The sequence below is a fragment of the Impatiens glandulifera genome, chromosome 3 (genome assembly GCF_907164915.1).
Source record: "Impatiens glandulifera chromosome 3, dImpGla2.1, whole genome shotgun sequence".
Classification (NCBI taxonomy): domain Eukaryota; kingdom Viridiplantae; phylum Streptophyta; class Magnoliopsida; order Ericales; family Balsaminaceae; genus Impatiens; species Impatiens glandulifera.
The window spans coordinates 38,335,267-38,362,576 of record NC_061864.1 but is presented as its reverse complement, the minus strand read 5'-3'; the positions used below and the strand labels follow the sequence as shown (position 1 = coordinate 38,362,576).

The window sequence follows — 27,310 nt, the reverse complement described above, 5'->3', positions numbered from 1 at the left end:
TCTAGTCGGTTCACTGGATTGTTCGGTCTTAGGATCTAATTCGGTTTCTAAAGTGTGGGTATCATCAGGTTGTACGACTTCCGGTTCGGTTATAATGAGTACCTCTGGTTCTGTCGGAATGGGTACTATGGGATCGGTTCTAATGTGGAGGTGCTTAGGTAGCATGGCTAGTAGGTTCCTATATTCTTCTACCATGTCATTTAATGCATCGTATAGTTCATCTTTAGTAAATTCGTCGCAAGGAGAGTCAAATACCTGTTCCTCATTTGCCATGAGGCAGGTGAGTTCATCATCACTATCGCTGCGAGCCCACAGACTTCCTCCATCGTCGGCTATTAGTGCTTTCGGTACCTCACTTCCTTCACCGGTTTGTTGATAATTGTTTCGGTCTTTTTGATAATCCGGTTTCTGGGTATCCCTCCTCGGTTTCCTGCATTCCCACTTAAAATGTCCCATGCAGTTACAGTTATAGCATCTTACATTGGATTTATCACCATAGTAATTGTTTGTCGGTTGGTTTCTTTTCATGAACCTCCCGAACTTCTGTGCAAGCATAGCCATGGCATCCTCAGTAAACTGTTCGGCTGTTCTGATAGGTGCTGGTGCAGGGGCCGGTGCAGGTGCAGGTACAAGTGCAGCCGGTTCCGTAGATGTAATTAGTGCTCTGGTTGATGTCGAAGCCGAGACTTCTTCTTCAGTCCTAGATCTCATTTCGAACTCGTATGCCTTAAGATCTTCGAATACATCGTATAGTTTCATCTTACGTAGGCTCTTTGATTCCCTCATTACCATTGTTTTTATGTCCCAAGCACTTGGAAGAGATCTCAAAGCTTTCATAATGACCTCTTTATTGTCATACCTCTTTCCAAGTGTTGCTAGCTCATCTAACACACCAGTGAACCGGTCACTGTATTCCTTCATAGTTTCTCCCGGTTTCATCTTGATGCTCTCAAACTTCTGTGTGGCCACCATCATCTTGTTTTCTTTTGTTCTTTCATTTCCTTCAAAGATCTGGATAACCGTGTTCCATGTCTCCTTCGCAGTTTTGCAATCTCTGATCTTGCAGTATGTGTTTCTGTCCACGCTGTTGGAGATCCGGTTTCTTGCATGGTTGTCCAGATTGTTTCTCCTTCTATCTTCAGCCGTCCATTCCTTTCTATCTTTATCAATAAATATCGGTCCTTCGGTCAGAATGGACTCCATTTCATCATCCAGGGTGATTAAGTGCAGGTGCATGCGTGCCTTCCAGTTGGCAAAGTCATCACCTTCTAGCATTGGGGGCCTATCCTGAAACATGCTTGCTTGAGTATTGAAACTAACTGCTCTGATACCAATTGTTAGGATCTAGGTAGCCGCTGGAGGACCGGGGGTTGGACCGGTTAGCGGTTCTCACTCGTAAGGTGGTGGTTAATCCGGTTAGAGATTAACACCGGGGTTTCAATACTTCACAACCTGTCACAAACCCTTGAACTAGGTTCAAGCGCGGAAGAGGTTTGCTTTCAGGTTGAAGCAGCACACTTGTTTGATGGACAAGGCCGGTTTCGGATAATGGAGATTTGAAGAATGGTGGGTCGGTTTCGGTAATCTGGAAATTCGGTATGGTTAGTGTAGAGTCGGTTTAGAGCGGTGTAGTTGAGTTAATCGGTTAGATAATGAAGCCGGCAGAAAGTAAATAACAAGACAGATTTTATGGATGTTCGGAGATAAAACTCCTACGTCACCCCTTCCTCTCGAAACCGCGAGAAGGATATTCACTAAGGAATACAAGTACAATCCGATCGAGACTTATTTCCTGCTCGATAATACTCTTACAATTTACACCGAAATTGTAATACACACTTTAACTTTAGCACTTAGGCTTTCTTAGAATAACACAATTTTATCACTTGTAGTAAATGCTCTTAACGCTTCACTTGTCTCACTGAGTGTCCCACATTTACTCTTCTTCAACTGCCCCTTTTATAGGTGAAATGTGCCAACGGTCATATTTCACTGCCTTGAATCCGATTGGCTGAACAGAGGTGCAGTGATTCAGTGTTTCAGAGATTCAGACCTGCGGTCGTTTCCTCAGACCTGGTATTCTGTCTCAGACCTGGCGGTCTGTTCTTCCGGTTTGTAAGACAAACCTGCTGGGTTTGTCTTTTACTCAATGTAGACACTATCTGTTGGACAGTTGTCTGTACTTCGAAGATTTCCTTTCTGGCTTATCCCGAAGTGGAAGGATCCGGTAGTACTGTCTTCTGCAGCCTACAGTCTTTGCCTTAGACTTGCATGGATATGGAAGTATTCAGTCTGTTCCTTTGGTATCATTCTCAACAAATACCCAAATTGTCTTCTTGTACTGGTCGGCCGCTTGACTTAGCCGAATGGCTTTTGGTATGAGTGATGTAACCGGACTTCTTCCGGTTATTCCTCTGCCTTGTGGCTGATCGGCTGTTTGATGTTTCTGGTTTTGCTTTGGCTGATCCTTTCTTTGTGCGGTCAGGTTTCGAGTATTCTTGGTCGGTTTAGTAGCTTGACCGGTTGGTTTTCTTAGCCGGTTCTTTTGGTTTATCCGGTCCGGTTCCTTGTTCCTGCATGGAAAGTTTATTTAAGTTAGGTTTATTTGAACCGGTCTGATTTTATCTAACAAGAAGGTAAAAAATTTAGTAAATAGTTGGGCCTCAAAAAGTTATCGGGCCTCGAAAAGTTTATTATCAAATATAACTAACTTGTTTTAAATGTTAATTTATATTTTTTTATTATTATTTTATTTTAAAATAAAATAATGAAATAACTTTTAAAATATAAAGGGTGATGGCATGGTTTGATCACTTATATTATCCCCCAAAGTCATCTAGAAAAAGTCTTACACATATATATAGAATATATATAGTGTAAAAACTTTACCTAGGTTAAAGTTCACCTATGTCCTCTATGTAGGTCCGTATGTGCATATGGAATTTAGAGGTCAACTTGGTAATATCTCATCATGCATGGCCCAGTGCCCACCATGCCTATCTTTAGTTAAGTAGATGTTTCACTAATATTGTTTTTGAATGGTAATAGAAGTAAGTTACAATTATTAGTTTATTTAAAAAGGTTGATTAATTATAAATTTGTAATATTTGAAATCATACCAGTTTACTTTAAAAAAAATATAAATTAATTATATAAATTTATTTATTTGAATGAACAATAACTTCTTTTGTGAATTTATAAATATAAATTATTATTTTTCTCTAAAATAATAAATTTAAAATTGTTTATACACTCGTAAAATTATAAAATCGGAAGTTTAAAATTATAAGAATTTCAAAACAAAATTATTTCCGTTCAATTATTTCGTAAGATTTTAAGATATGAAATAACTCAAAATTTGAATAATTTTACTTCAAATTTATTTTTCCTTGTAAGAATGGGATCAAAAATAAAATGTACGTTATATTTTAAAATTGTGCTAACATCGAGTAAAACGAGTCTTCATATGGAAAACTCTGGTGGTTAATATATAAATAAAATATTGAAGAGCTTTTTAATAGAAGATAAAAGTTTAAGGATCAGTTTGTAAATGAGATGTTTATATTCCTAATTTTATGCCCAGACATGTTTTCAGTATTTATTATAGAATGCTTTTCATACTTAATATCTCCTCTAAAGATGCATCCAAATTTGAAAAAATAACACAGTTCAAACTTCAATACATATTTGATTGATCCTAAATATTGGGATTGCTACATGATTATAATATTCCTTTTTATTCTCATTGTTACAAATAACTTTTTCTTAAAATTATAATATATATTTTTTTAGAAAGATTTTTATTTTTATTGACATGTTTAATAAAAAGAGGTTAAAAAATTTATATCTATATCCAAAAATCAATTCAATATATTAGAAATTTACAGGCAATCCCCTAAAACACTAAAATAATATATTTTTTAATGTAAAAATATGACATGATCTTATATTTTCTTATTAATTTTAATTTAATTCATTATTTATTTATTTAACTATTAAAAAATTGTAAAACTTACTTTTATTAACTCGTTTTATTTTAAAATTTTTATTATTTTTTAAATTTAACTTAATTTTTTTTAAACTATCAACCAACTCTAATTCATGAATCTTTCCTCCTGGTCTATAGGTGATGCTAACTCAAGTATGTACGTACATCTCACTTCAATAACACAATTACTAATTGGTGGTATAATAATCTTCAGTTTAGATTGAAATATGTCTACGAGAGGAGATAAATAAAATATCATTTAAGTGCGTCAAATTATAATTTGTAGAATGATAAATTTAAATTTATAAAATTTTAACTAATTTAATATTTTATATAAATTAAGTTCATTAATTTATTTTAAAATAATAAAATTTTAATATTTTAAGTTTTAACTCAAAAGTTATAGCCTTTTTCTATCAAAAAATAATCTCTATCAAAATCTAAATCAATGTCAAAACATAAATTTATATCTATAAAAAATTCACATCTATCAAAAACCTATATCAATGAAATAAGAATATCTTACTTGGACGAGGATGATGCTTGGAGAGAAAAGATAGCCTGTAAGACAATAAATATTTCTAATCTTGTAGTATTTGCTCTTCTTTAATTTCTTAAAATTATCAATATATAAAATTGAGAGACTAATATTTAAATGAAGCAAATACAAACAAGTTTAATTTAATCAAAGAATGAAGGGTCACATTTAATTAAAAAAAAAAATAAGGATTCAGCCTTGCTAAATGATAACAACACAAGTAACGAGGAATTCCCAACTCTTCTGCTCTTACAATTACTTATGTTAATTCATAGCCTTTGATTAAACTAAGCATACCTTTGTGGTATGTGATTCCTGGACACTTAGCTTGAAAGAGATTAAACAATTTCAAACAAGGAGAAATAATTTCATATTCTTGAACCCATACCTAGAGAAATCAATGCCACACTAACCATGCATGAATACACTAAAATCTACAGAAGAGGTATTTCAGCACAAACAATACTAATCATGGTTACTTATTGAATTTCCCAATCAAACAGTTAGGCATAATCTAAAATCACATTTTTTTGGACTATACAACTGACTAATTTCACATGGTACTAACTATGAATAAACATTATATATCCAGAATTTCATATACAAAAGACAAATTGTATCTAGTTGGAAGAAATATATATACCTTATTTTGGCAAAAATTTCCTTTAACAAATTCTCATATATATGAAAACTCAAACTTTTCCTTGATCATTCACCATTCTACAAATAAATCAAGAAATTAAATCACATTTACAATATGACTACACAATTAAATAAAGAAATTTGATTAAGAACTTGTATTGTACAATGAATTGGAACTTATAGTTGCTTAGAAAACCTTCCTAGAAGCTACTAGAAACTATTTGATAAGGAAATACCTACCTTGAAGAAATCTTGGACAACCTGCGATTTGGATCTGGAGCCTTGAACGGATATGTCGAACGACAAAGATGAGAAGAACGGATTTTGAACGAAGAGGAGAACGAAGGAATCCAAAGTCGAGAACGAACGACGGAGAAGAGAACAAAGGATCTTGAACGAAGAACGAATCTGTCGAAAATCGGCGGAGAGGAAAGATAATATCGCGGAGCAGGGGAGACTCTCGGTTGAAATTAGTTTTAATAGGAAATAGCGATTGTACCCACACCAATCGCTAATATCGCTTAAGTAACAGTGATTGATCTTCAGACCAATCGCTAGTGTAATGGTAATTGCGATTCAATGTACCAATCGCTATAATGTTTGTCATATTATTATAACCTTGTGGTCATGGGTTCGAGCCACTGGTTGGTTGTTAGTTTAATTATTTTTTTTTTACCATTTTCAAAAAAACTTTATAAAAATCAGTTTTTGTGATAATGTTGTAAAAAATAAATTTAATAATAAATTTTTATGAAATAGACTTTTGGGTAAATCTTTGGCAAAATAAATAGTGTTGAAAAAATCTCATTATAATAATATGTAATAATTTAGGTAACTCAAAATAACAAATTTAAGAGAATTTATATTTTAAATAATAATTTGAAATGTAGATTAGTTAAAAAATTATAAAAATACAATAAAAACAAGATAACCTTGAAACCAAACCGCAATAATTAACCAAAACCCAAATTGATGGGTTTAAATGTTATTATCAATGATAGAACCAAACCATAATGATTAATACAAATTAATGGGTTTATACTATATACTATTATTATGAAGGATATATATATATAATATCTTCCCAATCAATGAGTTTGAGAAATAATCTATTTTTTACCAAGTCAATCTTAAATTCATTTAGTATTATTGATATTTATAAATATACCAATGTCAATTAAAACACTTTTAAGGCAATTATTGTTGAGTTATGGAGCCTACACTTATAATAAACTCTATAAGTGTTAATTAGAGTTTATTGGGTTTGTATTTGGTTTTGCGCTTGGGCCTGATCAAGAGTTATTTAGGTTTATTACCTTAATGTTTACCCTATAAATATGTGATTATTAAGAGTTTACAAAGAAGAGACATAATTCTAGAGAGATAAAGTGTGAGGCAAAAACTCTGTATTCCTTCTTCTTCTTCATAGTGAAATCTGGTGGTGGCTGAAGTGGACGTAGCTCAATTTTAGTGAACCACTATAAATCTGTGTCTTCTTGTGTTCTTCTTTCTTGCATTTTTACAGGTTGTTTTAAGCAGGTCGAATTTGAGAGATACAAATCCTAACAACTGGTATCAGAGCAGCTAGGCTAGATCTGAGCATTGGAAACAATGGCATGTGAGAATAGTATAGGACATGGGATTGGAAGATTTGATATGACAGATTATGCTTTTTGGAGAATGCAGATTGAAGATAATCTCTATGGAAAGAAGCTTCATGTTCTTTTGAGTGAGAAACTAGAGAAGATGGATGAAGCTGAATGGAAACTCCTTGATAGACAGGTTTTGGGAGTTGTCCGATTGACGCTAACCAAGACGATTGCTCACAATGTAGCAAAGGAGAAGACCACCATGGGTCTGATGAAATCTCTTTCTGATATGTATGAGAAACCATCTACTAAAAACAAGGTACACTTAATGAAAATACTCTTTTACGTAAGAATTGTTGATGGTACTTCTGTCACTACTCATTTGAATGAATTCAATACAATTGTGAATCAATTATTATCTGTTGAGATTGATATTGGGGATGAAGTTAGTACCCTGATTTTGTTAGCATCTCTACCAAATAGTTGGGAACGTATGAGGGCAACAATTAGTAATTCAGTTAGAAATGCTAAACTGAAATTTGTTGAAGTTAGAGATCGTATTCTTGCTAAAGAAGTTCGTAAAATTGATTATGGTAAAACATTCAAAGGTTTTACTCTGAATGTGGAAAATAGGGGTAAAGGTAATGATAAAAATTTCAACCGAGATAAGAGCAGATCTATGTCGAGGAGCAAAAGGAGTCAGTCCAAGTCTGGGTGGATATTTGAGTGTTGGAACTGTGGTAAATAGGGTCATTTAAAGAGGAACTGCAAAGTACCGAAGAAAAACAGTGATGATAAAAATGATGCAGCCAACGTTGTTACAGAATCTATCACTGATGCGTTACTTTTGTCTGTTGATAGCCCGATAGATTCATGAGTTTTGGACTTAGGAGCGTCTTTCCACACTACTGCCCACAAAGAATTAATGGAGAATTATGTGGTTGGAAACTGTGGGAAAGTTTATCTCGCAGATTGTGAGCCATTAGATATTGTTGGCATGGGGGACAACAAATTAAAGATGACAAATGGTTATGTTTGGAAGATTAATAAGGTGAAACACATTCTAGGTTTAATGTGCAATCTGATTTCTGTTACACAGCTTTATGAAGAAGGTTACAATTTTATTTTGAGAAGTTAAAAAGAAAAAAAAATTGTGTGGATAATTATCCGTGATAAAATTTTAAAATTTATGGTTTATTTTAATAAATTTAACATTTTTTTACAAGTTAATATATATATATATATATAAATAAAATTTTGATACATACGACAATTTACTGGTGACACATTCTTTCCTTATATATATATTATTAACTATAATCTTTTTTTGTGTGTCAATTAATTTGATTATTCGTTGATTATTCTATCATATTGAATCATACAGCTTTATGTTGGTCTTAGTGAGACAAATATAAAATTTATTTGTTTAATTCTTGAGAGAGTGGCCAACAAATTCGACCGTTGACATTGGATCCACCACCATAGTTTTGCTGCTTTAGATATATAGATAGCATTAACTGTATAGGAATAAACACTTGCTACATTAATTTTTTTATTCAACAAGCTAATAAACTACTCTATATGTTATATGCATGATTTTGCTTGGAATTTATAGGTTGGCATAAATTCATTTTTAAATGGAAATTTGATTAGTGAGAGTTCTAAATAAGCCAATATTATACATACATGAGAGTCTCAGAATATTATTCAAGCAAGAAATTAAAAAATGTACACTTGAAAACCTCTCAGAATATTATTTGACTAAAGTGAGAATTTGTAATCTGAGTACTTCAGAACATCTATATTTTGAGTCTATATGACTGTTTCTTTTTTAAATTATGATCACAATTCACGAATACGGTGATTATTTCCATTGATGTATAAGTTGTTAATAAATAATTTATAACAATGTGATAACTTAAACTCAATACTTTTATGATTTTTACCGTTTGATTGCAATCACCATGATTAAATATATCAATCAAATTTCTTGAAAAAATGCTTCAATATAAAATAAGTTAATTATATGTTTACTATGGTCTTTACATGGTGTCTTTCGTTTTTTCAGTTTGTTATTTTCTCTTTATTTTGGATTCAATTATCTCGATTCTTGATGTTACATTTTTTGTTTTTTATTTTGTAGCAACGACTCTAGTTCAATCAGAAAACTAATGCTCATCCTATTAAGTTGAAAGGTTTATTTAAAAGTGAATTAGGTGTAAACCAAAATTGTTAAAAAAAGGAATAAGTTAACACAAAATTGCTTAACTTCATGGATATGTAAGTTTTAATTCAACCTTAAAATTTTAGAAGGCCTCAAAAACTATTATAAAAACAGCTTCAATGCTGAATTCAGATGAGCTAAATAAATATAATAAGTTCTCATTTAGATAAGTTTTAATCAGTTTGATATTCAAAATTGAGGAATTTGAATGATACAAAAAAATAGCATTATGAATATTATAGGTACAACGAAATATCATAAACATAGTAATATAGTTCAAGCTTTGTATGAAATAATGAAATGTCTGCTAGTATTCCATTGTGACGAATGCTATTTTAAACGTGAAGTTTCTCAAGTTGAACATCATTGGAATCGAGAGGAACATAATGTCCTAAATAAGCCTCGAGATGATCCATCAATGACAACTTATTGATGGTCTCGTGATGGTAAGATTTGCAGATAAAATAAAACACGGTTTGGATGACTAAACCTAGTAAGATCAAGATGACAAGGAGGCTCAAGTAAAGCATTCCTAACAGCATTTTGCACCACAATGAATCCTCGGCCACAACATATTGTTGGTATGTAATTTGAATCCCGACAAAGAAAAGGTTGAGCGTGAGGAAGATAATACCTGCCACTCTCAATTTACCCTTTATCAAACCCTTGCTTTTGATCATTGCTTGAATTCCATACACATCCTCCAAAACCGAGACAACACTTGCTAGATGCCATATTATGTTGATATATACAAAACCCGTCAAGTATAATAACGCAATAAAAAATAGGATGACAAATCCTACCGCCTTAAGCGAGACAAAGAACCCCGACAAGATAAAGACAATGATAGCCACAACATTATACATAAAAACAATGACAAAGTTCCATAGGAATGTGACAACGAGCCTTTTCCAAACCCTAGGAACAACGCTAGTCATGAGCTCATAGAAAGAAGGCATCTCCTTGGAGGTGTAAAGACATGCAATCGTGTAAACAACGGCAGAGGTTGAGAGGAGGGAAAGGAGAAGGAAGAACACGAAGTACAAAATCTTGAAGACCCAAAAGACAAACCATTCAGATGAGATCATGTCTAACAAATCTACGTACTTCTCAGTGTCTACTCGGGTTTGATCAAGGACATCTTGGTTACGAAGTATCTCCGAGAAGAGAAGCTCGGAGATTTGGACATGGGCTAAGAAGATGATAGAAAGGGGAAGGATGATGATGACAACTATTCTGGTGAAGACCTTTCGCCATGAAGTAATGATGCTAAGAGACTCAATGAAAATGCCCAAGAGCCCAATGAAGTGGATTTCTTCTTGCCCTCTATCCATGTCAACAATGGCGTGTGAAGAATTGATGTGGGTTTTAGCCTTTTAGGTGATAAAAGCAGATCCAAATAATATGAATGTATTATTGAAGATAAAGAGATGAGAGTGGACTTTCAATTGTCAAATGAAAATGGCGTGCAATGGTGATAAAGTATAATTCATGTGGGAAAGAATAATAAGACATTGGTATGTTAAAATAATAAGATCATGGACAATATACTACTACTGGATCAGTGCCAAATTAATAATTGAAAGAAATTCGCAAGCATATACATCGGGATTAGTCATATGTTAACTGCTACATTGAATATATGGATGGCGAGTTAGAGCTTGTTTGGTTTGCATTGTTGTTATTTTTTTTCTATTGGAGTTTAGAGAAGCCAATACGACTCCACCGCTGTTACACCAAAATGTGTCAAAATATACTCACCAAAACGTTGCTTCTTTTATATTATGCAGTAAATTTTGTATTATATATATAATAAAGGACTTTTGATATACTCACCAAAACGTTGCTTCTTTTATATTATTCAGTAAATTTTGTATTATATATATAATATAGGAGTCAGATAACAAATAATTTCTTAAATCTAAACTTTATTAGATTTATTTCATTAAAGTGAAACATGTTTGGGTGGGAATGTAATATATATATATATATATATATTTCTCACACTGGTAAAAAAATGGTCAAAACCGAGAGTTAAAACTCTCGGTTTTGAGCCCATAACTTTCGGGATAGACTAAAATCCGAGAGTTAAGGTGACTGTCGCCATCCCTCGGTATTGACTCCGTCGTTAAAAAGAATAGTGTATTTACCGAAAGATGTCCTCTAGTTCTCGGGTTTTCTTCAATGAGAAAAACCGAGAGTTATTAGCATAACCTTCGGTTTTTCCCTCAAATGAAAAACCGAGAGTTATTAGCATAACCTTCGGTTTTTCCTTCGAAGAAAAACCGAGAGTTGTTGGCATAACCTTCGGTTTTTCATTTGAAGAAAAACCGAGAGTCATTAGCGTAACCTTCGGTTTTTCCTTTGAAGAAAAACCGAGTGTTATTAGCATAACCTTCGGTTTTTCCTTTGAAGAAAAACCGAGGGTTATTAGCATAACCTTCGGTTTTTCCTTTGAAGAAAAACCGAGAGTAATGAGCTTAACCTTCGGTTTTTTCCTTTGAAGAAAAACCGATAGTTATTATCATAACCTTCGGTTTTTCCCTTTAAAGAAAAACCGAGAGTTATTAGCTTAACCTTCGCTTTTTCCCTTTAAAGAAAAACCGAAAGCTTCCATTTAACTTTCGGTTTTTCTTTTAAAAATTTACAAAATAGCCGTACTGATTTGTGCTAAACCGAAACCGCATACCGAAACCAAAACCTGTTCAGCCAGCCAAACCAATCAATTCATAAAACAAAATCATCATTCCAAAATTCTCCAATCAATCATCCCAAAAACAAGTTTTACATTAAACCATTAAACATATTCAATCAATTCATATAGTCGAAACGTCTTAGAACTAGCTAGCTGGTGGGGGAGGCGGCGGTTTATATTGCCGCATAAACACTTCAAAATTCTCTAATCTTGCATTCAATTCTAACCTTTCCTTCTCCTGTTTTGCACTTTCTCTATCCATTCGTGAAATCAATTCTACCTTTTCTCTTTGGATTTGATCAATCTTTTGTGTTTTTTCTTCATCCCTTTTCTTCAATTCCTCAAGCTCTATCGCCATTCTTTGATTCTCCTCAAACAATCGATCAGTGGCTCGTTGAGAATTGTTAGAACTCCGTCGATCCTGACGAAAGTGTGTGGGTCGGACGCCTGATCCCATACCGAATACTCCCCCGTGTTTTTGGGGTCCGAATACTCTCTCCGTCAACTCAAAGTCTGATATTTCTGGTTCGTTACTTAGAACTTCCTCCATCTCAACCTGCAAATTTGAAATAATTTGTCAATTATATAATAATTTATAAACTAGTTATAAGTAATTTAATTTAATTCAATTCACTTACAATTTTCTCTTGAACGCGGTCGTCCGGGACGGGAGTTGGGTTTTCTTTTGTCGGTTTTGGGGTACGGGTCCTCTTGAACACTTCAACGACCGATGGAGCCCGTCCTATTTCAATCGCCTGTTGAAAAAAAAATTATATAACTCGTAACAATGTTTATATTAAGTTATTATATAACTCATAACAATCTTACCAACTCTTCTTCAATTTGAGCAAACAGTCTACTTCCCGTATGATGCGGGAATTTCAGCTGCTGTCTGTTAGCCATATTTGTGCTACTATTTTTCTGAAATTCAAATAAAAAAAATTGAAGTTAGAATAACTAATATCATATTTTATTTGAATTATGAAACCGTACCTTAAATTTCTCCGTAAAGAAATGGTTGCGACACACAAACTCCCAATCATCTCGATCGTAGTCTGGTGGAGGATTGGCAAGTACCGCGGCCTCGTCTCCTTTATGGATGCGGATATATTCCGTGTGCAAATCCGAGCGCCATCTATCCCATATCTGTCTGACGTGTCCCATTGCGGTCTTTCGAAAAGAATCAATAGGACCATTAGTAGCCTCGAACGGATCCTGAAAATAAAAACATTCAAATGTTTTAAAATAATTATTGAACGATCAATGTATAATTAATTAATCTTTATCTTCACAGCATTCCAAATGTAATCCAATTGGTCAGCACTTAATGCCTTCCACTTCAAAAGACGGTGCGAGACGGCTGAGGGATCCCGCACAACCGACCCCACATGTCTGGACCACCTTGTTCTTCCAACGTCAACACCTCCCGGCCTCCCATCTACCTCTCTAAAAGTGAGAGGAATCCTTGTCCCCGCTGGTCTCTTAGATAACGCAATATTCTTGTTTTTCCCTCGTCTCTTGCGGGCACAAGATTCTTCAAAATAGAGTAAATTCATAATCAGATATGCGAATCAATTCAAACTATAACTAATAGTAAACAAGTTACCTGTCGATGATGGGTCGGGAGTCGATCCATGCTCCTCCTCTTCATCCACGTCCTGAGGGTCCTCGTGACCCTCGTCGTCAGCCTCATCGTCCTCATCCCCCACATTAGCAAACGTACTCTCTACAAACTCTTCTGCCTCAGCAGCCTCAACATCCTCGTCTGCTGGGGGAGCAGTAGCTATCGGGACTACAGCAATAGGTGGTGCATCTCTAGTAGACGATTCTCGGAGCTTCAAGTTTTCTGATTGTGCAATGAGGTTCTGGTACGGCTTCAAGAGTTTGCTGGGTGTTTTCCTCATACTCCACCAAGGTTCTTTACTACCTTTAGACATTCTTAATGCATACACCATTAATAAGTGAGCGACTAATTGAAATAAAGTAGTAATAAGAAATAATATATAGTAAAAAACCGATAAGATAATCTACCTAATTAATCTGATCTATATATTTGCAAACCGCGGTTTTATTTTTGTCACAATCTTCCAACCGGGTCGGGCTGACATATCAAGGGCGTAGAAGACTTGTTTTGCTTGACTCGCCAATATATACGGGTCTTGACTTTGGGTTTTTAAAAATCGGTTTACATTTATACTTACGAAGCCATATTTATCCACTTTCACTCCTAGTTCCCCCGAGTGTGTATCAAACCACTTACACTTGAATAAAACAACTCGTTTGTGAGAAAAGTATTGAACTTCGATTATATCTGTTAAAACTCCGTAGTATGACATAGTTTCGGACCCATTGAACCCTTCAACAACCACCCCACTATTTTGAGTTGTCAAACCTTCGTCGTGTTTTTCTGTACAGAATTTGTATCCGTTTACTTTACACCAAACATACATAGACGAGTACATACTTGGACCTTCTCCTAAGATCTTGAGGTCTCTTGATATGTCGTTAAATTCGGTTAATTGAGCAACCTATACATACATTTACCCGACATGTAGTTGTTAAAATAAATATAAAGAGTTAGAATATATGGTTTATAATGAACTCACTCTATGTTTGAAATATGCGGCAAACGTTTCTCCACGAGACTCGTTGTTATTGCAATACTGAATGTAATCTCTGCAAATAGATCGAATATTAAATAGCATACTTTTGAATGCTAATTAATAACAGCAACATAGAATCTTACATGTAAAAAGGTTCAGCTTCGGGGCAATTTTTCAAAATGTATGAATGAGCTGTCACTCGATCGATATAATCCAAGTTGTATATTTTTCCGTTAGAAAGGTCTTCCAACGATGAAAATATAGAAATGCCCGAGATTTCAGTTTGTGCATTTTCTTGCTCTTCTTCCTCCATATACCTTGCACATAAACTAATACTCTCATTTACAAGATAGCTCTCACTTATAGAGGCTTCTGGGTGGTTATTATTCCGCAAATATCTTTTCATTGTACCCATGTAATGTTCAAACGGATACATCCATCGATACTGAACAGGTCCCCCAAGCAAAGCCTCAAATGACAAGTGAACCGGGAGATGCATCATGATGTCGAAAATTGACGGCGGAAAAATCATTTCAAATTTGCAGAGCGTCAATGTAATATCCATGTACAATTGTTCGAGGTCCGCTTGAATCAACTCTTTGAAACACAACAACCGAAAGAACCGAGACAAATTTACTAACGCATCATACACATTATCTGGAAGTAATCCACGGGTTGCTAAAGGAATAAGATATTCCAACAAAATGTGACAATCATGACTCTTTAATCCCGAAATCTTTTTCTCTTCTAAATTTACACAACCACTGATATTTGAGCAAAAACCATCAGGCAACTTCAGATCTTTCAAGAATTTCCAAAAACGTTTTTTATTATCGGATGTCAAAGTGAAAGGCGCTTCTGGATAATGAACCACTCCTTCATCATTTATAGGATGTAACCATGACTTTATGCCTAATAGTTGTAAGTCTTTACGCGCTTTAGGACCATCCTTCGTCTTCTCTTTCACATTCATTATTGTTCCCAACACGCTATCACAAATATTTTTCTCAATATGCATCACATCCAAATTATGTCTCAATAATAATGATTTCCAATAAGGCAAGCGGAAGAAAATGCTCAATTTGTTCCAATTGTCTCCCCGCGTTTCATGATATATCTTGGTTTTCTTGCTTAGATCCGTACTAAGAATTATGTCTTCTAGGTCTCGTGCTTGCTCGTAACTTTCTTGACCCGTTAACAATCTAGGGGGCTCTCCATAATCAGTTCGACCATCAAACGACTCTTTATCCCTTCTGTATTTGTGCTTCGGTGGAAGGAAGCGTCTATGACCCATGTAACATTGTTTGGAACCATGAACCAATCGAAGAGATACTGTGTCGTTGTTACAACAAGGACAAGCAAATTTACCTTTCGTACTCCAGCCCGATAAATTCGCGTATGCGGGAAAGTCGTTAATGGTCCACAACAATGCCGCTCGCATGTTAAAGTATTGCGAGGTGTGTGCATCAAACGTTCTCACACCAGTTTGCCACAGTTCAGTCAACTCGTCGATCAATGGCTGGAGAAATATGTCAATCGCATCTCCCGGACTCTTTGGACCCGGAATTAACATAGATAAAATAAAATTGCTAGAATCCATGCAAGTAGAGGGTGACACATTGTAAGGAACGAGAATAACCGGCCAAACACTATATGACTTTTTTCCATTTGCAAATGGTTGAAACCCATCGCTTGATAAACCTAGTCTTACGTTTCGAGATTCAGACGCAAAATCTTTATAATTTTCATCGAACGTTTTCCAGGTTAAGGAATCAGCGGGATGTCTCAACGTATCACTATCAACTCTTCCTTCTTTATGCCATCTCATCATTGGAGCCGTTTTTGAGGACATGTATAGTCTTTGCAGTCTTGGTATTAGAGGGAAATATCTCAACACCTTCTTTGGAATGAATTTTCCATTTTGCTTCTCTCGAACTGTCCCACTTGTTTGGTCGACTTTCCATCTTGAAAGACCGCAAACTCTACAAGAATCTTCATTTATGTCGTCTTTCCAAAATAGCATACAGTTGTTCCTACATGCGTCTATCTTGTCATACTTAAGCCCGATATCAGTAATGAATTTTTTACTTTCGTAGTAGGAGTTTGGCAATTGAGCGTCAATCGGTAATATGTAGTCTTTAAGTAGACGCAACAACATATCGAACGAAGAATTTGTCCATTGACAGACATTCTTTATGTGAAGTAGTTTTAACAGTGCCGATGATTTCGTTATTCGAGCACCTTCATACAATGGTCGTTTCGAATCATCAAGCAATTTATAAAATTTTTGCGCATCTTCGACTGGTTCATGGTTGTTCGGGACATCATTAACGTTGGAGAACATATCGTTTACGAAATTATGCATATAACGTTCTTCATTGACCTCTTCGTTAACTGTATTATTCGTCTCCGTTCTCGGATCGTTGAATTCTGGTACGGCATCCTCTGACTGATCATCATCATCATCATCGTAGTCATCGCCATCTTCATCGACATCTTCATTAATCACTTGAGTAGTACGTCTTTTTTCTCCATGACAATACCAGTACTCATAATGCACATTTATTCCATAAATGATGAGGTGAGTCTTCACTTCGTCTATTTCCATAAACGGCGTGTTCAAACATTTCACGCAAGGACATTTCACTTTTTGTCGGGATGTACTCCTAACAGCAAACTCGAGGAATTTGTCAACACCTTCCTCGTAATCTGGATGATCTCGACGTAAGGTCATCCAGCTTTTATCGGGTACTTCCATATTTCTAATAAAATGGAAAAAAAACCCGCATTATTAATTACTTAAATTTGTCTAAATTAATTAGGCTTAAATAATGTTAACATAATTTCTAACTAATGTATCATTATCCAACCAAAATTCAACATACATATCATCTAGAATTATATCATTCATACACCTTTTGAAGCAATCAATTCTAATCCAACATAATTTTATTCATACATAATTCATTGCTTTTAACAATTCTAACCTACAATCAATTCTAATCCGACATAATTTTATTCATACAAAATTCATTGCATTTAACAATTCTAACCTACAATCAATTCTAATTCAATCCCAATCTAATCCAGCATAATCTAACAAACTTAATACCTAATCTAACATAAATCAAATCAAACAAAAATCTAACATGAAAAGCTAACATAATCAAACTAATCTAACATAAACCTAATCGAAAAATCAAACTTAAATCTAACATGAACAACTAACCTTGCACCAAAAGAGCAACGAAGAAGAGCAACGGATGTAGATTGACGGGCGGGCAGGGGGCGACTGAAATTCGTAACCCAAACCTAAAAACAATAAATTACACCCAAATCACAATCAAACCAATCACAATCAAAACAAATCAAACCAAAACCTAAATGAAACAACATCTAACACAAATCAAACCAACCACAATCAAACCTAAATCAAAATTAAACCCAAATCATACCAACCACAGTCAAACCTAAATCAAAATTAAACCCAAATCAAACCAACCACAATCAAACCTAAATCAAAATTAAACCCAAATCATACCAACCACAGTCAAACCTAAATCAAAATTAAACCCAAATCATACCAACCACAATCAAACCTAAATCAAAATTAAACCCAAATCATACCAACCACAATCAAACCTAAATCAAAATTAAACCCAAAGCATACCAACCACAATCAAAAATAAACCCAAATCATACTAACAATAACCTAATCTTAAACTTATAACCTAATTTAACAATAATATATACATAATCTAACAATAATCTAACCTAATTGCAAAAATCTAACAATAATCTAACCTAATTTCAATAATCTAACAATAATCTAACATAATCAACCCAAATCTAACAAGAATCTAAAATGAATCTAACCTAATTGCAAAAATCAAACCCTAATCTAACCTAATTTCAATAATCTAACATAATCAACCCAAATCTAACAAGAATCTAACAATAATCTAACCTAATTGCAAAATAAATAAAAAACTAACCTTGCAGGGCGGCGGCGGCGGCGGCAGAGGATTTTCTTCACGTTCCGGCGGCGGCAGAGGGCTATTCTTCAAAATAATCGGTGGTCTTCGGCAGGGCGGCGGCGCAACGTCTTCGGCAGGTCGGCGGCGCAAGATCTTCGGCAGGAGTACGCGCGGCGGCTTGTTCGTCGGGGAGAGGCTTGAGTGCGGCGGAGACGAGAGGAGAAGAGGGAAGTGAAATCGGGAAAAGAAGAGAAAGAGGCGCCCGTTTTTTAATTTTATCATTTGATTTCCGAGAGTTATATATATAACTCTCGGTTTTACCCTTATTAAAACCCGAGAGTTTTATATATAACTCTCGGTTTTACCCTTATTAAAACCCGAGAGTTATATATACAACCCTCGGTTTTGACCCTTATTAAAACCCGAGAGTTTTATATACAACTCTCGGTTTTCACTTGAAACCCGAGAGTTTTATATACAACTCTCGGTTTTCACCCTTATAATTCCGAAGGTTAAATATTTAACTTTCGGTTTTATCACTTCCAAATTTGTTAAACTCTTTTGTTTCTCACCTACTAATGACCTTTAACAACATTGATTAAACACATTTGTTATCCTTACAATATTGTACAATCCATATGATCAAACATTAAACACATTCTTAACATAATCATACATAAACATTCAAATACACTTCTCTATATTAATAAAACACAATCATAAACATTTCAACATAAAACACAATATAAATTTTTAAAATATAACTCACACTACATAATATTAGTTAGGAGTCTATATTGAAAAGAAAAAATACTCTAATTTAAAAAATTGAAAATATAAAAACCGAAAGTTAAATATTTAACCTTCGGAATTATCCATCTAAACCGAAAGTTGTATATATAACTTTCGGTCTTGAGAAGTATAAAACCCGAAAGTTATATATACAACTTTCGGTTTAGATGGATAATTCCGAAGGTTAAATATTTAACTTTCGGTTTTATCACTTCCAAATTTGTTAAATTCTTTTGTTTCTCACCTTCTAATGACCTTAAACAACATCGATTTAACACATTTGTTATCCTTACAATATTGTACAATCCATATGATCAAACATTAAACACATTCTTAACATAATCAAACATAAACATTCAAACATATATAAATACACTTCTCTATAATAATCAAACACAATCATAAACATTTCAACATTAAACACAATATTCATTTTTAAAATATAACTCACACTTGATTATATTAGTTTGGAGTTAAGATTAGTGGCTTAAAAACAAAATAATTTAACAAATTAGGAATTGTCAAAACCGAAAGTTATAACATTAACTTTCGTTTTTTATGTGTATTTGGAGTTAAAACCGAAGGTTTATTTTAAAACTGTCGTTTTTTACCTTTCCCCATACTTAGAAAAAAATCTGATTTTTTTAATGTAGGGTCAAAACCGAAGGTTTATTTGAAAACCTTCGTTTTTTACATTTCCCCATACTTAGAAAAAAATCTGATTTTTTTAATGTCGGGTCAAAACCGAAGGTTTATTTGAAAACCTTCGGTTTTTACCCTTCCCCATACTTAGAAAAAAATCTGATTTTTTTAATGTCGGGTCAAAACCGAAGGTTTATTTGAAAACCTTCGTTTTTTACCCTTCCCCATACTTAGAAAAAAATCTGATTTTTTTAATGTAGGGTCAAAACCGAAGGTTTATTTGAAAACCTTCGTTTTTTACCCTTCCCCATACTTAGAAAAAAATCTGATTTTTTAAATGTAGGGTCAAAACCGAAGGTTTATTTGAAAACCTTCGTTTTTTACCCTTCCCCATACTTAGAAAAAAATCTGATTTTTTTAATGTAGGGTCAAAACCGAAGGTTTATTTGAAAACCTTCGTTTTTTACCCTTCCCCATACTTAGAAAAAAATCTGATTTTTTTAATGTAGGGTCAAAACCGAAGGTTTATTTGAAAACCTTCGTTTTTTACCCTTCCCCATACTTAGAAAAAAATCTGATTTTTTTAATGTAGGGTCAAAACCGAAGGTTTATTTGAAAACCTTCGTTTTTTACCCTTCCCCATACTTAGAAAAAAATCTGATTTTTTTAATGTAGGGTCAAAACCGAAGGTTTATTTGAAAACCTTCGGTTTTTACCCTTCCCCATACTTAGAAAAAAATCTGATTTTTTTAATGTAGGGTCAAAACCGAAGGTTTATTTGAAAACCTTCGTTTTTTACCCTTCCCCATACTTAGAAAAAAATCTGATTTTTTTAATGTAGGGTCAAAACCGAAGGTTTATTTGAAAACCTTCGTTTTTTACCCTTCCCCATACTTAGAAAAAAATCTGATTTTTTTAATGTAGGGTCAAAACCGAAGGTTTATTTGAAAACCTTCGGTTTTTACGAAAACAAAATGGGTCAAATCCAAAGGTTTTCAAATAAACTTTCGGTTTATGCGATGCGATTTTTTTTCAAAAAAAATATGAAAAGTCAACAAAACATAATTATTTAATAAAACATATTAAACCAAACCAAATAAACATAATAACAATAATTCATAAATATTAAAACATAACTGTCATAAACCCATAATAAATCCATAATAAATCAACAAATTAATTATTAGATGGGGTGGAAGGAGGGGGTGGTTCATTTAGTCGACTCCTCAACAAGACAAGTTCCTGTTCGAGATTCTCTAATCTCTGAGACATTTCGGCCCGGTCCGCTTTGATTTCACTGAGCAAACGACCTCTTTCGGCATCCCTTAGTCGGATTTGTTCCATTTCCAGCGTCATCTTTCTGACCTCTTCCTCACGTGCCGCAATTTCTGATTGTCTTATCAGATTCTGGTAACACGGATGCAGTTTCTCCGGTGTACGCCGAAGTCTCTGCCATGTCGAATCATCACCGGCCATATCCTAAATGCATTTCAGATATATGTATATATATATATTCATCAAACAAAAAATCGTAAACTAACATAAATCTAGATCTACAATATATATATACAAACTTAAGAAAAATCTAAATCTTACAATAAACAAAACAAAAAAACCAAATCAAACAAATTACCTGAAGAGAGGAGAAGAACCCGCGGCTTGGAGGAGGCAGGCGGCGGCGGAGGCGGAAGAGAGAGAAAGTAGAGAAGCGGAATGAAAAAGAGAAGGGTTAGGGTTTGTATTTATAGAGGTTGAGGCCGAAGGTTTTATAAAACTTTCGGTTTTGATATTCGTCAAAACCGAGGGTTTATTATAAAACCTTCGGAAAAAACCATTTCTAATTTTTTTTTTATTTTTAAAAGAGCAAAACCGAAGGTTCTTTGTACAACTTTCGGAACTGAAATTTTCAAAAAAGGCAAAACCGAAGGGTCTTTGAATAACCTTCGCATTTAAAAAACCAAGGGATTTCAAAACCGAAGGTTTTTCCTAAAACCTTCGCAAATAACCCACATCCAACACTTAGAATTTTTTTGGGTTTTTTGGGAAGGTAAAAACCGAAAGTTCTTTGTAGAACTTTCGGTAATAATTCATAACCCCGAAGGTTTTACACCCCCCTCGGAATCTATTTTTAATCCCGAAGGATTTGTTCCTCTCGGGAGTATTTAGGAGAGGTTTACAAAACCTTCGGGAAAAACCGTCGGTAAAGGTCCTTTTTTTACTAGTGTCAAACTACTTGGAATATTGGTGCTCACGTCACAACGCACGACTCATTTTGTTAGAGTAAACGAGTTGAGTTATCAATTTGCGGGTTGATCCGCCTATAAAACATAAAATTTTAAATTATAAAAATAAAAATAAGATAACATATATAACTCTTTAACTTAATGTGTATGAATATAATATCTTAAAAAAAATTATAAATTTTTTAAAATAAGCACTAATAGGGGCAACAAAATTACAAGGTAACCATTAAGTAAATTTTGTATTATATATATAATAAAGGAGTTATAGATAACAAATAATTTCTTAAATCCAAACTTTATATTGGATTTATTTCATTAAAGTGAAACATGGTTGTCTGGGAATGTAATATATTAATAATATATATATATATATATATATATATACATTTTTCTCAAACTATTTGGAATTACGGGTTCTCTCGTCACAACGCACAACTCGATTTTGTTAGAGTAAACGAGTTGAGTTATCAATTTGCGGGTTGGTCCGCCTATAAAACATAAAATTTTACATAAAAAAATAAAAATAAAATAACATATATAAGTTTTTAACTTAATGGTTATGAATATAACCTCTTAAAAAATTTATAATTCCACATGGCCTGCCACAAATGAATGAGAGAGAATTTTATTTTATTTTTGTTTAAATTCAATTTCTGCTCATTGTTCTCAAATCATTTCTCTTTCTCTTAACTATCTCGGGTGAAAATCGTCTTCAAACTCAAAACTCTAGATTTATTCATTTCATTTATATAAAATATAATTTTTTTTCACAAAAATATTATTATTTGAGCTTTAGTTATGCAAACATTTATTTTTATTTTGTATATATAACCAAGTTTTTCAGTTCAGGTTAACGAACCTAAACCATTTTTATGTTGATGAACCCAACAAATACAATGTCGCGGAAAGGAACCCAGAAGATGAAGCAATGAACAAATCGTCCGTTTAACCTGAAAGGAATTATTACTTTTGTTGTTCCGCATTACATAACTATGTTCGGGACATTTTCTATAATTACTTTTCAAAAAAAAAATTAAGTTTTGTAGTTCAAATAAAACTTTTATAATGCCTGCATTTAAAAATAACTTTTTTAATGACCTGTTCAGACTAATGTTTGAAGTCAAATTTCAAATGTTGGAATGACATTTATTTCAGAAGAAAAAGTTTATGAATTTTATAAATCACATGGCCAATTGTTAGGATCGGTGACAACAATAGAATGTGGGGTTGAATATTGTTGTACTATTTTTGACTTTCAATGCGATTTTAATCCTGTTAATGACAAAAATCTATTTTTATTCTTCAACAAATCGTAGCAAGCTTTTGAACGAATTCAAGTGCAAAAAATATTTGCGGGATTTAAAGCGACATATATACGACTGTAAGATGTAGTAAGGAAATAACACAAGGTTTTATGGATGTTCAGAGATAAAGCTCCTACGTCACCCCTTCTTCTATTTCCAAAAGAATTCTACTATAAGACTTTGATTTGTATAGCTTCTACATCAACCCAGTCAGAACTCAGGACTTAACAATTGTATATTCTAAACTTCTAACTATCATACTTTGTTGAACAGACAATGTTCTGTTCAACTTACATTACTGAAAATACTCTCAGGTAGTACAGTAAATTATCACTCAACTTAACTTAATGATTCTCAAAATCAACTAGAGCGAGAGTAATCAAAGAGCTAAGAAATTTAGAGATCGTGGTTGTACTTTGATCCCTTTTTATATCTAAAGTGTAGCAACGGTCAAATCTAATTCGTAGATAAGTGTCATCTTTTCGTTTGTTGTACGCCAGGTGTACGGGATAGTATGCATAAATAATATTCATTGAAATGTGGCATACAAGATGGTATTCGGTAGAACATGGTGTACTGGATAGTACTGTGTGGGCTAGTGGAATAATCGTGTACGTGGCAGTTGTACATTTTGGAGTATTAAGCTAACGTGGCAGACTGCTAATAGAGAACACAACTGTTGGCACAATGCTGATGTTCGCTACTCGGCTGTGTTGACGGAGCAAGACTGTTGTTCGCTACTCGGCTGTTAGCGCAACAAAGTTGTGTTGAGGGAGCAAGACTGTTGCTAGCTCTTCTTTAGACTGCTGTTGAAGCAAGGCTGCTGCTAGCGCTACTTCATACTGCTTCTGAAGCAAGGATGCTACTAACGCTTCTTTAGACTGTTAATGACGCAAGCCGACTGTCAGCGCTTCTTCAACCCTATTGTTGAAGCAAGCTTGTTGCTAGCGTGCTGAAATCAACTCTACTATTGGCAACCCTACTGCCAACTCTTCTTTAGCTCTGCTGATAGAAAAATTAAGTAAGTTATTTTTCAAACCGGCCACACATTAAGATTTTTGAATATTTATTCAAAATAATCAAAAAGGGAAAAATTGATAGAAAAATTAAGTAAGTTAATTTTCAAACCGGCCACACATTACGATTTTTGAATATTTATTCTAAATAATCAAAAAGGGAGAAATTAATAGAAAAATTAAGTAAGTTAATTTTTACCGTCCAGAAAACTAAACTACCATTAACTCTCATGTGCAGGAAACAGACCAAGTCGTATAAACCGGCTGAAGAATACATCAAAGCAATCCGGCTCCAGTTGATCAAGTCATGATCAAGAGGAACCGGCCTCAACATCTCAAACAGACTGGTTAGCAAAGAAAAGTTCACACTCCAGCCTGACCATGTTACGAAAGAGTCAACCGGAAACTCAGAATTACAAAGATGACGTAATATGATGAAACAGATGTTTCTTGGGAAAATGCAAGAAGATAAGATCCGGATCAGAAGCATGTGATAAAAACAATGATGATCTGCCGATCCGAATCAGACAGCCGGAAGGTGCATGTATGACGACACGTGTCCAAAACTGCAAGCCGGCTACATCATCAATACCTGACCGGTATATGCATGCTTGCCAAGTGTCAGGAAGTTGAAACGTGCACGCAACATCTCTAAACCGGCGTGGTTTCAAACTGACCAATCCCATGGTGAGAGAAGAAGATGACCGTTGGGATCTTTTTCACTATAAAAGGAAGACGAAGCGACTTCATTAATGACGGTTTGAAAATATCTTAAGAGAGAGAAAGAAATCTCACACGCGATCCAAAACTATTGTTTCATTTACCGAAAGTTTTATTTGTATTGTGTTATTGTATTACATCAAGAGTGATTTGGTGTAACCGGCGAGTAGCGAGTTAGGCTCGACCGGAATTGTGAGTGTTGTAACTTCAAAAGTTAGTGGAAATCCTTCTCATAATTTGAGAAGAAGGGGTGATGTAGGAGGGTTTGCTCCGAACATCCATAAAAAATCCTGTCTTGTGTCTTTTACTTATTTCATGCTTACTTACTCTAAAACCGAACCAAATCTAATCGAAATATAATCATGCTCCTTAATCAAAACCGGTCTATACATACTCCTTAAACCGACTCCTCATAAACCTCATCCAAGTCGTGTGTGTTGCTTCAAACTAAAACAGACATTTCCGCCCTTAAACCCGGTTCAAGAGTCTGTGACAGTTTGCGTAGTGTTGATAACGGTTTTAGTCTCTAACCGGACTATCACCAATCATAGCGTGTGTTGTGTTGTTGTAAGCGGTCAACCCTTCCAAAACCGGTAGCCCAGGTCCTCCAAGGGCGACCCCGATCCTAACAAGTGGTATTAGAGCAAGGTTCTTAACACTCACGCAACCGAAGAAGATGAGAAGCATGACCCACATCGACAAGCCACCAATGCTAAACAGTGAAGTGTTTAGTAGCTGGAAGAAACAGATGTATCTTCATCTGATTACGCTGGATGATGAGATGAGCAGAGTTCTGAAGGAAGGGCCAATCAAGATCAACAAGGAGATAGACGCATGGACAACTGAAGATCGAAGAAGGAGTAACCTGGACAACCATTGCATGAGACACATCTACAAGGCTATAGATGATAACACATTGAATAAAATATTAGATTGTGAAAATGCAAAGGAAGCCTGAGAGACAATCATTCAGATCAATGAAGGAAACAAAAGAACAAAGGAGAACAAAATCTTTGTGGCTACTCAAAAATATGAGAACATCAGGATGAAACCTGGAGAAAACATGAAAGAATTCAACAACCGGTTCAGTAGTGTGGTCAATGAACTACAAACCCTCGGAAAAAGATACGACTAGGGTTGTAAACGAATCGAATCGAAGCGAATATTACTGTATTCGATTCGTATTCGTGAAACTATTCGAATATTCGTATTCGTATTCGAAATTTTTTCGATTAATTAATGTGATTCGTATTCGATTTGAAATTGATATTCGTATTATTCGATCCGATTCGAGTATTCGATTCGATTTTTTTTAAAACATATTTTTTACAATTTATTCGAAAATTTGAAAATTAATATTTTTACATAATATATAACAATATTCAATAAAATTACCTAATAAAAATTAAATAATAATGTTCAAATTACGATTTTAATATTCAACTCCCAATACAATGCAATGCAAGCCATTAATTAAAACTTCCGCGTAACATAACATAAACAATAGTTATCAAAAGAACATTTCATTAAAGTGGTTTGTAAATCAATATTTGAATCCTTCATGGCTTGCAAATCAAGTGGTTTGCAACAAGACGACGAGCGGAGAAGAGAACTACATGGAGGCGGCGACGGCGACCGAAGTAACGTCGACTAGAGAAGAGAAGAGATGAGATGGAGGCGGTGGTAAGTTTTGAGTGATTAGTAGCAGAATGACTAAATGTGGGTTTCAAGTTTTCAACCGAAAAATGTATATATGTACTAGAGTTTTAGAATAAATAATATTTATAAAATTAAAATTAATAAAACGGTATATATATATATATAATCGAATATTAACGAATATCGAATCGAATATCTTGATTTTGTATTCGTATTCATTTATTAGTCGAATCGAATCGAATATTTTTATTCGAATTCGAATCACAAAATTACGAATACGAATATCAAAATTCGAATACGAATACCGAATCGAATCAAAAATATTTGATTCATTTACAACCCTAGATACGACAACTGGAAAGTAATTATTAAAGCATTAAGATCACTACCGAGCACATGGGATATCAAGACCATGGTGATGAGGGAGTCAAGCAATCTCGGGCAGATGAAGCTGCATGATGTGTTCGAAAATCTAAAAGCATATGAGTTCGAGATCAAATCTCGGATCGAAGACGAGACATCTACGTCAACCGTAACCAGAGCTCTGGTTACATCGGTGGAACCGGCGGTCCAAGTATCAACCACTCCGGCTCCAGTCAAAAACGCTGACCAAATCAGTGAAGATGTGATGGCGATGCTAGCTCAGAAATTCAGGAGATTCATGAAGAAGAACCAACC

General features: G+C 34.3%; 1 protein-coding gene across 1 annotated transcript; it reads right to left on the bottom strand.

The window, feature by feature from the left end:
* Positions 1-9,316: 9,316 nt before the first annotated feature.
* LOC124930204 lies at positions 9,317-10,315 on the bottom strand. Its single transcript, XM_047470563.1, has one exon. It carries the CDS (start codon positions 10,313-10,315, stop codon positions 9,317-9,319), a length of 999 nt encoding a protein of 332 aa, XP_047326519.1.
* Positions 10,316-27,310: the final 16,995 nt, after the last annotated feature.